Source organism: Cucurbita maxima, unplaced genomic scaffold (genome assembly GCF_002738345.1).
Source record: "Cucurbita maxima cultivar Rimu unplaced genomic scaffold, Cmax_1.0 Cma_Scf00028, whole genome shotgun sequence".
In the NCBI taxonomy this organism is placed as follows: Eukaryota; Viridiplantae; Streptophyta; class Magnoliopsida; order Cucurbitales; family Cucurbitaceae; genus Cucurbita; species Cucurbita maxima.
Window position 1 is genome coordinate 2,071,010 of NW_019272044.1, and position 17,801 is coordinate 2,088,810.

General features: G+C 36.2%; 2 protein-coding genes and 3 non-coding genes across 5 annotated transcripts; 3 read left to right on the plus strand and 2 right to left on the minus strand.

Moving 5' to 3' along the window:
* Positions 1-417: 417 nt before the first annotated feature.
* Positions 418-5,664, minus strand: LOC111465090 (novel plant SNARE 11-like). The gene is made up of 8 exons (XM_023109380.1): positions 4,922-5,664; positions 4,736-4,828; positions 2,829-2,922; positions 2,694-2,731; positions 2,190-2,278; positions 1,839-1,918; positions 966-1,190; positions 418-880 (listed from the first exon to the last, which is right to left on the minus strand). Exons 1-8 carry the CDS (start codon positions 4,996-4,998, stop codon positions 791-793), a joined length of 786 nt encoding a protein of 261 aa, XP_022965148.1. The 5' UTR covers positions 4,999-5,664; the 3' UTR covers positions 418-790.
* A 5,147-nt stretch (positions 5,665-10,811) lies between these two features.
* Positions 10,812-10,905, plus strand: LOC111465270. Its single transcript, XR_002714188.1, has one exon. It is a non-coding gene; the product is annotated as a small nucleolar RNA snoR114 (small nucleolar RNA).
* A 1,248-nt stretch (positions 10,906-12,153) lies between these two features.
* On the plus strand, positions 12,154-12,224 carry TRNAG-GCC. Its single transcript has one exon. It is a non-coding gene; the product is annotated as a tRNA-Gly (tRNA).
* Positions 12,225-12,233: 9 nt separating this feature from the next.
* Positions 12,234-12,320, plus strand: LOC111465269. Its single transcript, XR_002714187.1, has one exon. It is a non-coding gene; the product is annotated as a small nucleolar RNA snoR114 (small nucleolar RNA).
* Positions 12,321-12,745: 425 nt separating this feature from the next.
* Positions 12,746-17,015, minus strand: LOC111465038. Its single transcript, XM_023109294.1, has 3 exons — positions 16,003-17,015; positions 14,310-14,568; positions 12,746-13,338 (listed from the first exon to the last, which is right to left on the minus strand). The coding sequence occupies exons 1-3, from the start codon at positions 16,806-16,808 to the stop codon at positions 13,162-13,164; spliced, it is 1,242 nt and encodes a 413-aa protein (XP_022965062.1). The 5' UTR covers positions 16,809-17,015; the 3' UTR covers positions 12,746-13,161.
* Between the last annotated feature and the right edge of the window lie 786 nt (positions 17,016-17,801).

Sequence of the window (17,801 nt, forward strand, 5' to 3'; positions counted from 1 at the left end):
GGTATCTCTATGAACTCACAAAAACCAACCAGTCGTTTTCGATATCTCTATGAATCTTACAAAAACCAATTGGTCGTTTTCGGTGTCTTTATGAACTAACAGAAACCGACCGGTCATTTTCGGTCTCTCTATGAACTAACAAAAACCGACCGGCTGTTTTCGGTCTCTCTATGAACTAACAAAAACCAATCGATCATTTTCGGTGTCTCTATTGAACTAACAAAAATTGATCAGTCATTTTTGGTGTCTCTATGAACTAACAGAAACTGATTGGTCGTTTTCGGTATCTCTATGAACAAACAGAAACCGATCGGTCATTTTTTGTGTCTATAAACTAACAGAAATTGATCCGTCATTTTCAATGATAGTTTGTGCCCAAAATTGACATAGAATTATCTAATATACATTATCAGAGTATGACAATAACATAAATAATAATAATAAATCCCCAAACATAAATGTAAAATGATAGAATATATGAGTGATTAAGATTTATACAGACAAGACCAAGCATAAAAATCAATAAAATCTCAACAGGACAGGACAGGACAGGACAAGAGACAATGAGAATGAATGTCAGTTGCAGGCATAGGAAAGAACCTGGCTTGGCTGTGCCCCCTATGCTGCTTTGCCTATCCTTCCTTCATTCATTCAGCCCCTACAGCTTATTATCTCACAAGCTACAAAAGGCTAGAACAATGTGAGTAGCTACCTAATTGTGCACAGCATTCCCAGAAGATCGAGTAAGTTTCGGGATATGGACGATGATTCTTCTTTGTAACTCGGGGTTTTAACCGGAATTCCATAGCAGTTTTCGGCTCTGGGCAGGCGGTGCCAGCCCCGGGATGTCCTGAATGTCCTTGTTATTTGGATTCACCAGCTGAAGAGGAGTATAGAACCAGAATTGTTCAGCTAAATACAGAAAGAAAGAAAGAAAGAATGGATGAATGAAGAATGGTAGGTACCTTGACTATGATAATGGCAATGACACCAAGGACAATAATGAAGAGGAGGGCCATTATACACTTATCAGTTGCAATTTGTCTCCCTAATTCTTTCACCAGTTTTGAGGCTTTCTTCAGTGAGAAATGTATTGAGTCGAGCTCGTTCACTATCCTGCTCATTTGCTCCGTCTGCGCCTTCAGAGCAGCTGCTGTCTCTGTTCCTACGTTCACCGTCTCTTGAACTACCTATCACATTCATACAACAACCACCACATATCAATCTATGTAACAGCAAGCCCACCGTTAGCAGATATTGTCCTCTTTAGGATTTTCCTCATGGGCTTTCCCTCAAGGTTTTTAAAATGCATCTGCTAGGGAGAGGTTTCCACACTCTTATAAAGAATGTTTCGTTCTCCTCCCCAACCGATGTGGGATCTCACAATTCACCCCTCTTCAGGGCCCTGAGTCCTCGCTGACACTCGTTCCCCTTTCCAATCGATGTGGGATCTCACAATGCGTCCTCGCAGGCACTCGCTCCTCTCTTGATGTGGGATCTCACAGTCCACCCCCTTCAGGGCCCAGTGTTTTTGCTAGCACACCACCCAGTGACTAATTCTGATACCATTTGTTAAACTCAAGCCCACTGCTAGCAGATATTATCCTCTTTGGGCTTTCTCTCTCAGACTTCCCCTCAAGGTTTTTAAAACGTGTCTACTTGGGAGAGGTTTCCACACCTTTATGAAGAATAATTCGTTCTCCTCCCCAACCGATATAGGATCTCACAGTCTACTTCAAAGCATTAACAAGCGGACAGTTTTGTTAATTTGAAATTTCCTACCATTTAAAATCCAATAGAAAGAAAGCAGAAAATTGATCTTTCAATGACAAACGAACCTTTTTAGACCTCTCAATTGCTTCATCAGTCTCATCCATCATTTTGTTTCCCCTATCAACCAATTGTTGATTTGTCATATCTGCAATAACATATATAGCCTAATACATTAGTAAATTCAGCAGGCATAATATAGATCATAGGCAAGCCCGGATTTGGTCGAACCCACCGATCGGTTTAGAAAACATTCAGAACCTATGCTGAAACCAACCAACATTTAGACCAAAACATTCACAGGTTTTTGCCCATTTTAGTATCTCAGGCCTCAGCTCATATTCACAGTTCTCAGTACAACAACAATATTCAAAGTGGTTTAAATCATGAACTAAATAACAAAAGCAAAGTACGCATACTTGAGGCTAGCAACACATTTTCTTCCCCATAATTTTCACCAGGTCCATCAAAGAGATCGATACGCTTGTTATCGAGAGTGCTTGCATGTCTGCATCAACAAACAACCATTATGAACTGTTTCATATGTAAGCAGAGATGTAGAATTCAACTGCTATAAGTGGAGTAAGAAGAGGGACCATGGAATGACCCAAGTCCACCACTAGCAGATATTGTCCTCTTTGGGTTTTCCCTTTCGGGCTTACCCTTAAGGTTTTTAAAACGTGTCTGCTAGGGAAACGTTTCACCCCATTATAAAGAGTGTTTCGTTCTCCTCCCCAACCGATGTGGGATCTCACAAACCCGAGTCAAATGAAGAAAATAAGCTTGTAGAAGCAACCAAATACATTTGTTTTATCTCACTCGAGATGAACAAAAGAAAATTATCAATTAGACAGGAAGAAGAGAGATATTCAGAAAGTCGAATGAAAACGAAAAGATTATCGATGGTAGATATTGAATCTTACTGCTTTTTAAGGGCAACATATGAGTTCAACTCTTTGATCTGCATAAAAATACAGAATAGTTAATAACAATGCACTACCAGCAAATAAGAAGGAAAAGAAGATTTCTTTACAAAGAATCCAAAGTTTACATCTCACCATAGCCTGCTTCCTCTCACTAAGCATTTTATTAGTGTTCGAGTCATTCCCGCCTTCCAAATCCTTGACTTCTCGATCGAAATCTTTAATAAGCCTGTAAACGAAACAAACAGAAAGTGTTCACCAAAAGAAACAGGAACAAGACAAAGGAACTATATCTTTAATGATAAGCATCCATCATCAAGATTAAAAAGAATTTTAATTAAAGATTAATGAAAGATACAGGTGAATTGTTTAATAGCATATTGTTGAATAAGTCCAGAAACTTCAAGATACATGAATAAAATGTACAGACTGCACAATGTGGTCTATCCATGAACTACAAAGGATTGTTAACAGGAAAAGATTAACATCAAATCTTATAGTTACCATTTATTCGTTGCCAGTGCTGAGGGGTAGAGTAGAACATAAAAGAGAACAGTGATTCAGGTACAAATTCAATGGGCTCCTCTCAAACAAGCGAAGGCGTAAGACTTGGAGATAAAATGTATAACAGCCTAAGCTCACCGCTAGCAGATATTGTTCTCTTTGGGCTTTTCCTCAAGATTTTAAAACGCATCTACTAGAAAGAGGTTTCCACATCTTTATAAACAATGTTTCGTTCTCCTCCCCAATTGATGTGGGATCTCTCAATCCACCTCCTTCGGGAACCAACGTCCTCGCTGGCACTCGTTCCTCTCTCCAATCGATGTGGGATCTCACAATCCACCCCCCTTTGAGGCCCAGCATCCCCGCTGGCACTCGTTCCTCTCTCCAATCGAGGTGGGATCTCACAATCCACCCCCCTTCGAGGCCCAGCATCCTCGCTGACAATCGTTCCTCTCTCCAATCGATATGGGATCTCACAATCCACCCCACTTCGAGGCCTAGCGTCCTCGCTGGCACTCGTTCCTCTCTCCAATCGATATAGGATCTCAAAATCCATCCCCTTCAAGGCCCAGCGTCCTCAATGGCACACCATCTGGTGTCCACCACCCTTCGGAGCTCAACTTCCTCGTTGGCACACCGTCCCATGTCTAGCTCTGGTACCATTTGTAACAATCCAAGCCCACCGCTAGCAGATATTGTTCTCTTTGAACTTTCCCTTTTCGGGCTTCCCCTCAAAGTTTTAAAATGCGTCTGCTAGGGAGAGGTTTCCACACCCTTATAAAGAATATTTTGTTTTCCTCTTCAACCGATGTGGGATCTCACAGAATGAGACCTTAATTTGTATATCATTTAAATTATAATCAAGAATTACTAAGCATAATGATGGTATGAAAGTACAAAAAGTATATATACATATAAAGACATCTATCCATTGTCACCTTCTTAAATAAAGATTATAAAAGTTCATTCTCAACATCATCACTTCTATCACTAATAGGGTCCACATACTTTTAAAAAAATTTGTCATCCGGCAATGAAAGTAGTAAAGCTTGAAGGTGGAATATTACACACACGAGGAAGCTTTACATCTTTTAGGAAACTAAGGATTCATATTATTCTTCTAGTGATCATTGAGCTTCAATGTGTTCATGGAGAAACAAGCATTTGCTGTAAGAAACATGACGCTCTCGCTCTCATGATCCAAAGAGCGCATTCGTTCCGAAACGGATAGTTTGAACCTTGCCTCGAGGTGAGCCTAGAGGAAATATCTTTTAAGACATTTGGTTCAACCAATCAGAGCACATGTAAGACACAATCGGGTTGATCATGCAGTGGATCTCTATCTCTATCTCTCTCTAGATATCTAAAGATGGAGAGAGATGTGAAGCCAAACAGAGGTGGAGAGATTAAAACTCATAAACAACATCTGATAGAACTTGAATTATTGGAAGAACTTCCAAAGTTTGAAAACAAAACGAAGAGAACATATGCAGACACCATGGAAATTACAGAACAAAGAAAGAATCAGATGCTTATACCTCTTACATTCTCGCATCTTATCAGTCAACTCTTCCAATTGTCTACTCCGCCTATTTGTGTCCTTAATCTTCTCCAACTTCTGAAATCCATTTCTGTAGATATTACAAAAACAGAGCCAAACAAGAGATTTAAGCTCATAAAACAATCTCAGTTTCTAGAACAAAACGAAATCTAAGAATCCTTACGACAAAGCTCGGAGAATATCATTGATTTGCCCCTCGATATCTGCAAGCTCTTCGCTGATCGAAGCTAAGGAATCCATCTTCAAATTCAAACCTCAAAGAAACAAAATACACCGATTCTTGTCCTCCTCAGAGATTAAGGCACATTACAAGCATTGCAACAGCTAAAATCTGCAAAGTTTCCTCGAGATCTTAAGCACCTACCTCCCAAAATTCTAAGAATCCGATTAATTGATATCAATGGCGAAAACCCCAAGAAAAGAATACAATCAGATCATCACCATTTTACACATTCCTTCTCTCTCGCAAACACCGAATTGAAAAAACAAATCAAAAACTTGAAAACCTCAGCCAACAGATCCAAAAAAAGAATCAGCTACAAATAAACCCAGATTCAATGAAATCCGAATTCAGATAGATCTGAACAATGCAGGCCGAGATAGCGATCTAAACAAAACCCAACAACCAAATCCTTTCAGATTCTTCCCCTTAAATGGAACACGGAAGAACAAAAACAGCTCCACCTCGTGATTTACACAAAAACCTCCATGTATTGTACAGAAATAACATGAATTTGATTGGTTTTTTTAGTTTTCTAAGATTTACAATTGAATGGTACAAAATCAGGGGGTTGTTGGGTATATGTTTTTTTCCTGGAATTCGAAGGTCTTTGCGTTCACAGAGGGGAAGAAGGGGAAGGAGGGGGCGAAGGAGAGGGGGGGTTTTGGCTCTCAAAAACCAGAGGCGACGAAGTTTTTATTTTTTTTTTTTATTTTTTTTTTTAAGAAAAATAAAATTTTGAATCTTTTCTTTTTCGGTCCCGTAATTTTTGGCCAATAAATAATTAGAATGGTTGTTTTTATTTTTTGGGTCAGAATTCAAAACCAATCGCACAAAATAACACGTAGCTCCACGCGCTTCCTTTTCTTATGACCCAAACTAAATTAATTCAAAAAAATATAAATATCCCAATTTTTTAAAAAAATTTAAAAATACTTTTTTTTTAATTATTATTATTGTTTTAAAAAAAACTTCTATAAATTTTTAAAAATAGCATTAATATCCTTAATTTATATTAAAAAAAACTTTTAACGTTAATATATGGACGGAAACTATCTATTTATCTGAACTTCAAGACATTGTTGTAAAAAACGTGTATGGTTGGTAAAATTACTCCATTCTTAATTTCTACATCGATAATATTAAAATTATTGAGTACAAAGATTTTTGTATTAGTTTTCATTAAAATTAGTTGATGAATTAATGAAAGTTAAACTGTGATAATATTAATCGAGCCTGCGATAACGTTGTTGAGCATGTAAAGGAGTGTCTCATACAGGACAAAAGATATAATTTTGTTACCGTGGGAATAGAAATTAAAAATTGCCCTAAAAAATTGAACAAAATAATGTAAATATTTGAAAATTGTTATTAAAATTAAGATTAATTTAAAGTATATTGCTTAAAAGGAAGCACTAGTGATCTATAGAATAGTACCCTGTTCTAGTATAGACTCAGGTTTGATTCTCAGCTGGTACATTCATAACATTTTGCGATGATGAATTAGCGCAGATTGTTATCTGGGTCGATCACAAGATTGTGGACTTTTTAATTTAATAATATTTGGACAAAATTTTACATATTTTAATGGAATTTTCAAGAATAGTGTCGGAGGTTGTATATGGACACGAGATGACAAGACGAGATGTAAACCTGGATGGATGGATGTTCGGGATGTCTCATTGACATGAAAGCATTAGTGGTCTAGTGGTAGAATAGTACCTTGCCACGGTATAGACCCAAGTTTGATTCCCGACTAGTGCATTCATAATAAAATTCTACGATGATGAATTAGCGCTGATTGTTATTTGGGTTGATGATCACAATCGTCTTATTGTGTCTTGACGAAGTTGTAGTGCAACAGAGCATGATTGTTATTTGGGTTGATGATCACAATCGTCTGATTGTGTCCTGACGAAGTTGTAGTGCAACAGAGCAGGGCTTTTTTTTTTATTTAATAATATTTGGAGAAAATTTTACATATTTTAATGGAATTTGGAATTTTCAAGAATAGTGTCGGATGACATGAGTGTGTCGGAGGTTCATATATGGACTTGCTATCCAGTATCGTAAATGATTTAAAATGGACACGAGATGAAAAGATGAGATGTAAACCTTTGGATGGATGTTCAGGATGTCTCATTGATATGAAAGCACCAGTGGTCTAGTGGTAGAATAGTACCCTGCCATTGTAAAGACTTGGGTTCGATTCTTGGTTGGTGCTTTCATAATATTCTGCGATGATGAATTAGCGCTGAGTGTTATCTGGGTCGATCACAACCATCTGATAGTGTTCTGACGAAGCTGTAGCGCATCAGAGCAGGGATTTCTTAATTTTTAATAATATTTGGAGAAAATTTTACATATTTTAATGGACTTGCTATCCGATATCCGTAAATGATTTAAAATGGACACGAGATGATAAGACGAGATGTAAACCTTTGGATGAATGTTCAGGATGTCTCATTGATATGAAAGCACCGGTGGTCTAGTGGTAGAATAGTACCCTGCCACTGTAAAGACTTGGGTTCGATTCTTGGCTGGTGGTGCTTTCATAATATTCTGCGATGATGAATTAGCGCTGAGTGTTATCTGGGTCGATCACAACCATCTGATAGTGTTCTGATGAAGCTGTAGCGCATCAGAGCAGGGATTTCTTAATTTTTAATAATATTTGGAGAAAATTTTACATATTTTAATGGACTTGCTATCCGATATCCGTAAATGATTTAAAATGGACACGAGATGATAAGACGAGATGTAAACCTTTGGATGAATGTTCAGGATGTCTCATTGATATGAAAGCACCAGTGGTCTAGTGGTAGAATAGTACCCTGCCACTGTAAAGACTTGGGTTCGATTCTTGGCTGGTGGTGCTTTCATAATATTCTGCGATGATGAATTAGCGCTGAGTGTTATCTGGGTCGATCACAACCATCTGATAGTGTTCTGATGAAGCTGTAGCGCATCAGAGCAGGGATTTCTTAATTTTTAATAATATTTGGAGAAAATTTTACATATTTTAATGGACTTGCTATCCGATATCCGTAAATGATTTAAAATGGACACGAGATGATAAGACGAGATGTAAACCTTTGGATGAATGTTCAGGATGTCTCATTGATATGAAAGCACCAGTGGTCTAGTGGTAGAATAGTACCCTGCCACTGTAAAGACTTGGGTTCGATTCTTGGCTGGTGGTGCTTTCATAATATTCTGCGATGATGAATTAGCGCTGAGTGTTATCTGGGTCGATCACAACCATCTGATAGTGTTCTGACGAAGCTGTAGCGCATCAGAGCAGGGATTTCTTAATTTTTAATAATATTTGGAGAAAATTTTACATATTTTAATGGACTTGCTATCCGTAAATGATTTAAAATGGACACGAGATGACAAGACGAGATGTAAACCTTTGGATGGATGTTCAGGATGTCTCATTGATATGAAAGCACCAGTGGTCTAGTGGTAGAATAGTACCTTGCCACTGTAAAGACTTGGGTTCGATTCTTGGCTGGTGCTTTCATAATATTCTGCGATGATGAATTAGCGCTGATTGTTATCTGGGTCGATCACAACCATCTGATAGTGTTCTAACGAAGCTATAGCGCATCAGAGCAGGGCTTTTTTAATTTAATAATATGTGGAGAAACTTTTACATATTTTAATGGAATTTTCAAGAATAATGTCGGATGACATGAGTGTGTTGACATTGCACCCTAGCCCATGTATCGGAGGTTCATATATGGACCTGCTATACAGTACGATATCCGTAAATGATTTAAAATGGACACGAGATGTACACCTGGATGGATGGATGTTCGGGATGTCTCATTGATATGATCGACTCAAAGGTCGATTCTTGATGGATATATTTGAGTGAACTAGGAAGACCAATGACATCTCGAGATTTGGGATGACATGATGATATGTAAGTCGTGTGGTCGAGAAGCAAGATGACAAGACGAGATGTAACATTACATATGAGAGACGTTGGTCTAAAGTAGATGCAAGGTTGAGTCCGATGACTTGGCCTAGTACAAAGACGAGTCGGTTAGAGTCCAACTAATTGAACATGCATGCATAGGCAGTTTGTGTGGCCAAACAAATTTAGATTGAGTTGTGTTCAGTTGGCAAATATAAACCTTGCCTCATATCTGATGAATCTACAAAGTCAAGTGAAAAATAGAAATGAGGGTTGGGTTCACCTCTAGGCTTGTCATGGGCGTGCGAAGATCATGACATCACACCATTGAAAGTGTACGATCGTGACAAAATTACTCATGCACCGATTGCTTTGACATGCAATCAATATTTGAAATGGTCGGTTTCCATCTATTATTAATTTATACTACAAACTTTCAATTTTAATGCATTTATCAATCTGAGAAAAAATTGAAAATATTAGAATTAGTGAGTTTATGAAAATTTATTATAAAAAGAAATATACAAAATTGTAGGTATAATTAAACTAAATAATGGCAACAGGAAAAAATATTTAATAAGACGAATATATAAAGTATCTAGAAAAGATATTATTAAAATAAGATAATAATTGAAAATATATAATATATTTAAAAGCAATTAAACATAGTAGATATAAAATGATTAAAAAATATATTGTTAAAATTTGACACTAATTGAAAAATACAAAAAGAATTTTATCCGAAAATAAAAGTATTTATTTAAATACCGATGAAATTTATAAGAATGTTGACGAATAATTCAAAAAGCATATGTGGTCTAGTGGTAGGATAGTACTTTGTCATAGTACATATTTGGGTTAATTTCCAGCTGGTGCATCTGTTTGACTTGGAACAGTTAGAAAATGTACGACTACCATACTAATTAGTTAGTTTATGAAAATTTTTGTATTACTTTAAAATTAGTTAGTGAATTATATATATTATTTAAAAATATATAAAATATTAAGAATTTTATCGGAAGTAATTAGAAAATTTACAAAAATGAAGATTATTTAATCGATAAGCACTAGTGGTCTAGTGGTAGAATAGTAGCCTCTTTTTAAAATGAAACATTGATATGGAATCAATTAAGGGAAAGTTTGGAACGGATTACGTTGATGATGAAGATTAAGAGTAAAGAAAACTCGATTCGGTATTTTGAATAAAGAAAATTCGTGATTTTGAATTAAAATGTTATATAGTGGGTATTTCAATTGTTTTCAATGTGATCAATATACTCTCACACACGTGTATATATATATATATATGCGCAAAATTTTATATAATTAAAATTAGTGAGCTAATGAAGATTTTTAAATATTTTTTTTATTAAATGGTTAATTATCCGATATTGAAGGACGGTAAAAAATACAACATTGATCTAAGTTAATGATCAAATTCGACATGATTTAATTTTTACGGTCAAAATTAATAGAAGTTGATAAGTCTAGTAATAAAAATAAAAAAGAAAAAAGAAAATTAAGATTAAAATTTACCCTAAAAACAATTGTATTGTTCAAAAGTAAAAAATAAATAATTAGAAAGGGAAATGGCATCTCAATATTAGCTATTTACTGTGTATATAAAAAGATTAAATCAATTTGCTTTAGAAAAATAGAAAAATATTAAGAAGTTGTAATTATGTCTATAAAATAAAATAAAATAAACAATTTGTGACATACAATTAACATAGTATATATAAAATATTAGAGAACTTACCGTTAAAATTGGGCATTAATTGAAAATTACAAAACTATTAAAATCATTATGATAAAATTAATCAAGAAGCATCAGTGGTCTAGTGGTGAAATAGTATCCTGTCATACTATGGACCCGGGTTCGATTCTTGGCGGGTGCATCCGTCTGTCCTGCGATGATGAATTTGGCGCTTACTGTGATATCTTGGTCGATCACAACCGTCTGATGATTCTGACGAAGCTATAAATTAGCGCATCTGAGCTAGACTTCTTTTATTTTGCATTTTAATTACAAACTCAGCACTGTTATTAGTGTTTTATTTTTATTTTCATTTTTATTTCCAAGACCACTATTTTTGTTGGCACAATTGGATGTTTTTTAATAAATTTAATCCTGGTAAGTTTAGAATTTTAAAATAATAGGTTACAAATCATTTTTAATCCCTACCATCCATATTTTGATCTACATTGTTATACCGATAAGATGATGTTTTTAATCCCTATCGTCCATTTTTTTTTCGGCTAAGATGCAATGAAATGGAGTTGCTGGAGTTGGAAAATGCAATTTTCTATACTCAAATCAAATTGTACAAAAGTTAGAAAAGATATTTTAAAAGCATCAAAATCCTTTTTGTCATTTCCTTTCTAGAAAAGTCGATGTTGACTTAAGTTTTATAACTGAGTAGGTCAAAAGATAGGGTTTTTGATTAGGTACCTCGTCCTGGCGCTTTTTGAGCGACCCTTTATTACAGTTGAGCCTCTACAATTGCCCTAATGCAGGCTGGATACCTTTCCCTATACACATCCATATCGAGTTCGAGAGCCTCCTCATCGACCTTATGGAGAGAATACTGATGGAATAAGAAGTTTTATAAGAAGGGTTAAGATTTGGCAAGAAGGTGAGGAAGGCTATGACCCGAGCCAGTATAATCCTTCACAATTTATCTAGTCAAATTCTTTCATTCTTACACGAGGATCCCATAAGTGAAATGACCCGTAAGTGAAGAAAGTTTTTGTTATTTTTTTTTTTTTTAATTAAATGGTTGAAAGGTGGTAGTAATATAATACCGATCTAATGATCAAATTTGATTTTAGGGTAAAAATTAATATAAGTTGATAAGTGTAGGAATAAAAATAAAGAATAAAATAAAGATTAAAATTTACCCTCAAAATAATTATATTATTAAAAAGTAAAATGAAATAAATAATTAGAAAGGGAAAGAGGCAATGGGCAAGTATAAACATGGCATCTCAATATTAGTTATAAAAAGATTAAAATAAGACTAATTTAAAAATTAAAAAAAAAAAAGCTGAAATTTGTATTTTTAAAGAAGTTGTAATTACGTCTATAAAAATAAAACAAAATAAACAATTTGTGACATACAATTATTCAGAGTAGATATAAAATATTTAGAAAATATATTGTTAAAATATTAAGAATTTTATAAGGAAATAAAAGTATTTAGATAATTAAAATTATTTACTTAAACAACAATGATCAGTAAATCAAAAAGCACCAGTGGTCTAGTGGTAGAATAGTACCCTGCCACGGTACAGACCCGGGTTCGATTCCCGGCTGGTGCATCCTTTGTCTTGCTATGAAGAATTAGTGCCTACAGTGATCTGGGTCGATCACAACCGTCCGATCATTCTGACGAAGTTTAGGGCGCATCTGAGCTTGACTTCTTTTTTTTTTTTATTAATAATTTTTTACACTGTAATTAGTGTTTTATTTTATTTATATTTCCAAGATTTTTTTCTTTTTTTTTTTTTTGTAAAATTTAAAGCAACAATCCTAAGGATTAGAATTTTAAAATAATAGGTTAAAAATAATTTTTAATCCTTAAATATGTTGGAAGTAATAATTTATAGTTTACGCTCTAATTTAAACTAATTAGAAAACAAATATGTATATAATTTAAACTAAGAGCATCAAGAATTTACTTGCACGTACTTCAACTATTCTCATGAAACAATTGGATGACTATTATATTTGGTAGTGTCAAGAAAACTTGTAGGATATTCAAGTCGAGGCCGAGGGAGGTATGGCTTAGATGATCTCGAATGGGAGTCGAAACAAAACACACTACAGAAACATAAGAAGGTGGAGAAGGCATAGAGCCCAGAGCTCAGGCAGATTTTCACTATACAACAACATAATATTGTCAAGCATAGTTCCATCCTTCATCTCTACTGCTATACATATAATTACTTACAAAAAGCTCAACTCTAGCAGTCTTCTCATTTTCGGTTCAAAATCATTCTATGTACAATAAGAGAGAGAGTGAGAGAGAGAGATGGAAATAAACCTATTGGCTCCTCTATCGGTCGTTCGGTCGTTCGTCCTGCACGGCGGTGCAAGTGATCCAGGCAGGTACCTTTCAATTGTAAGGGCCTAATAGGAGGGTAAAGAATTTAGAACAAAAATGAACATCCATTTACCAGCTTTTCCCGTGGCTTCTACCCTTTTGGAAAAGCATCGTGCTGGAAAGGTCGTACACTACATACAGGACGTTTAAGATCAGACCAGTAAGATTGGTGGGTTGGTGTAGGTTTCTTGATCCATTTGTTTCTGGACAGCCTTCACAGCTGCAACTCTTGCTGCGTTTGCTGCTTTATTAGCAGCAGCTACAGCTTTGTTAACTCTGTCGTCCACCCTTCCTGCATCAAATGCTTTCTCTGCAGCTCTCCTTGCTTCCTGCTCCAGTGACGACACTCGGTTAACATAATTGTTAAGTATACATTCGTTACTATCGAGTTTGAAACGAATGAAAAGTATCGTGCTTTCTCTTTGACCCATAGGCTATATCTAATCATGAAGTATCATCAGAATATAAAATGATGAATCATGTTAGTAGTGGCTTGAGTGTGTTTAAAAGAGTAGCATACACTTTGAATCTACGCCAACACTTGAGACTTACTACTTCTTAAGTCTACTGGATTTCAGATTAGTTTCCATAGCTATCAGAAATGAACTAAAATCAAAAGTCAACTAACAAAAAGGTCGATTTATAGGTCAGGCTCTTATAAAATCCGAACGAAAGAATAAATTTGATAGGCCTCTTAGGTCAGGCTCTTACACGCAAGGAAGAGTGAATATGTAACCGTCCAAGCCCACCGCTAACAAATATTGTCCCATTTGGCCAGTTACGTATCGCCATCACAAACAGTTTTAAAACGCATTTGCTAGGGAGAGGTTTCCACACCCTTATAAGGAATGTTTCGTTTCCCTCTCCAACCGATGTGGGATCTCACAATCCACCCCCCTTGGGAGCCCAGCGTCCTCGTTGGCACACCCGGTGTCTAACTCTAATACCATTTGTAATAGTCCAAACTCACCACTAACAGATATTGTCCGCTTTGACCCGTTATATATCGTCGTCAGCCTCACAATTTTAAAACACGTCTGCTAAGGAGAGCTTTCCACACCCTTTTAAGGAATGCTTCGTTCCCTTCTCCAACCAATGTGGGATCTCACAGAACAAGAGACACGAGTGAATTACTATTTTATATATGCCCCCCATATTAGTTACTATGTGGACTTATTTTGAGATATTGAGTGTGATATATATAGGGGAGCACATTAGAGACAAAGGGGTATCTTAAAGAGTTCTATCAGAATCTTTAGGTTCCAATATTCTTCACTAAAACAAACAATAAAGACTTTACCTGAACTGCAGCGAGAACCTTAGCATGACTGACAGCATAAGAAGACCCTGGATGGCTACTTTCAAGACTGGGCACATCAAGAACACCATTTTGCCAATGACCAGACTGTCTCTCTCCATTCCTAAAAGTGTACATACCAAGCCCTTGCCTATTTCCTTCGTGCCAAGCTCCCTCGTAACGATGTCCATTGCCAAACCGATAAACTCCAAAGCCGTGCATCTTGTCTGCAAAATACTCTCCTGCGTACGTATCTCCGTTTCTGCATTGTGAGATATTATAACAGTCATCAACCCCTTGTAAGTTCAAAGTTCTAGGAAATCGGATCATAAACCACTGGAGGCATCTCAAGTAGAATCTGTTATTACTTTTCGACTAAACCTGATAGGTGTTTTTTTAAAATCTGACTTAAATAGCACAGAGTAACTGAGAAGTTGGTAAGAAACAGGCAGCAGTTTGTTCCCTCCTTTTGGGATAAATCTAATGATTCACATTGACATTGGAAAACAATGTACAAGACAACACCAAATAATAAATCTCCTTAAGAAAAAAGAAGTATAAGTTCATCTATTCAAGAGACAGATTCACAATCCATACAAGAACAGTATTATTGAACTCTTCTTTGAGTAAAAACTCAAGAGATGAATACCCAACTACTTTCGCAATAATCAAAGCCCACTATTAGTAAATATTGTTCTCTTTGGGCTTTCTTTCAAGGTTTTTAAAATGCGTCGGCTAAGAAAAGGTTTCCACACTCGTACAAAGAATGTTTCATTCTCCTCCCCAACTGATGTGGGATCTCACAATCCACCCCTCTTCGGGGCCCAGCGTCTACGCTAGAACTTGTTCCCCTCTCCAATCGATATGAGGTCTCACAATATCTGTTAGCGGTGGGCTTGGGCTGTTACAAATGGTATCATAGCCAGACACCGGGTGGTGTGCCAACGAGGACGCTGAGCTCCAAAGGGAAGTGGATACTCGACAGTGTGTCAACGAGGACGTTGGGCCCCGAAAGGGAGTGAATTGTGAGATCCCACATCGATTGGTGAGGAACGAGTACTAACGAGGACACTGTGCCCCAAAGGGGGTGATTGTGAGATTCCACATCGGTTTGAGAGGAGAACGAAACATTCTTTAGAAGGGTGTGGAAACCTCTCCCTAGGAGACGCGTTTTAAAAACCTTGAGGGAAAGCCCGAAAGGAAAAGTCCAAAGAGGACAATATCTATTAGCAGTGGGCTTGGGCTGTTAGATTGATGATTCCAGAAACTATTTTCAAGCTAGAGAAGAGAGATAACTCATGAGGAAAATAATAATATAACATGATCTTCCCTTTTCAAGAGATGAAATCACAATTCACAATTAGACAAGTGAATTTGGACAATCAAAGGAGAAGTTCTTACTTCTTAGATGGAAAAGATCTACCACAGTTTCCTAATAAGTTCTGCTTTGAATGCATCTGAATAATTAAGCTAAAAAGGAAAACAAAACAAAACAAAACCAAGACATAAACTCATAAACAACAAGCTAGAAACACTTTGATAATGATAACAAACATTAGCCACTCCCACACCCCATCATCAAATAGGAGAAACAGAGATAACCATCTCCAAATGAGCAAAATGCAGATATCCAACAAGAACACATATAAAATAATCACAGAATGATTCTCAAGATCCAAAACTTCAAGGAAATTACCTATAATGGTAGTGACCCAATCCATGTTTGACACCCCACTTGAACTCCCCAACATAGCGGCTCCCATCTTGACAAGTATGAACTCCAGAACCATGGCACTGGCCATTAGACCACTCCCCAGCATAGACATCCCCTGTGTAGAATCTGTAAATCCCAATTCCATTCCTCAAGCCTTGTCTGTACTGACCACGGTACCTACTCCCTTTCGCCCATGTCTCTACGCCATACCCATCATACTTCTCATCAATCCAATCGCCTTCATATCTTCCACTCATATGGTAGTGATAAACCCCACTACCCGAGCACCTCCCTTGATGAAATTCCCCCTCGTAAACGTCGCCATTACTGTAAACTTTCACCCAAGAACCCGACATCAACCGTTTCTCCGATTTGGGGTTCGACCCTATCGACCAACGAACATTGGAAACAGCCTTCGTCGCAGCAGAAGATGAGAACGCGTTAATTGAAGACGATCGAACAAGAAACAAACGAATCAAAGAAGGGAAACGAGGGACTGCAAGATTGAGAAAAATCAAAGCCGCGATGGAGAAGAAAAGTACGACAAACAACTTGAGAACAACAGAACGGCGAGGATTCGAAAGAAAGAAGTAAATGAACGGCAAAGAGAGGAGGAGGATTAATCGCGAGTGAACTCGAAGCAACTCGCGACAACGAAAATGGCGGAAGATTTGAGAAGCCAGTGATTTCGTAACGAAAGGGAAAGACGGAAATCGCAATAGCAGAGAAGTGGTTTGGGTCATGGAAAATCCTTCGTAGAACTCAGGGAAAAGCTTTGAAAACGCCATAGACGGGCAAACCGAAGTGGATTCTTCATGAACGAGAATTCAGAAACGGATACGGCTTGGTTCAATGATTGAAGAAGGGTATAATATTACAGGAATCAAAGCCTCTGGTTTTGTTGGCTACGGCTTCTTCTTACCTCCATCGATTCTGTGGGAATGAGATCGATCCAAATAACTGCAAAAGTTTCTGCAAATTTTGTATGAAATGGTATCGCTGGTTTTGTATCTGCAAAAGAACTAGAAGACGAAACCAGATGATGCAAGAACAGTGACCTTTTTTGTAATTACTGAAAATGCCATTTCCCTTTATGGTTTTTCTTTTTTCATTAAATTACAACTTATACTTCAAAATTTTATACAAATTTTAATTTTGCATTGAATAGATATTTAATACATTTAAAATTAATTTACATTAAAAAAAAATCAGATTTTTTTTTTTTTTTTTTTTGGTGTTTGGATGGAATTTTTTTAAAAATTGAAAAATTCCTTGTAAGTTGACATTTAGCAGTTTTGTCAAAGAACACAACATGCAACCGTTAGTCAACTAAACCAACTTAAAAATAGAGTTACAATTCAGTCTTCCCTACCTTACTTTTTAAAATTACTACAAAAATTAAGAATATTTTACGTTTGAACCAATATTAATGTTGTGACTCGTGAAGGTTTGATATTTGAATTTCATCACATTTTAGTTATTAATGAAACGTGATAATTATGATTTTTTAAAATATTTTTTTAAAAAAAATTGAATTGGATTGTGCGAGGTTGCAAACTCTATTTGAATTAATAAGCCCACCGAAAACTTTTAGAAACACGTGACTATGAGCTCGTGTCGGAAACCTGAAATGAAAATTTAACCATTAAAATTTGTTGTATAATTAAATTATTATTTTAGTAATATAAATATATTAATACATGCATGATGCTACCTAGACATTATCCCACTAGAAATAAATAAAGTTTATTAATTAAACATTTTGAATTTTGGTGGAGGAG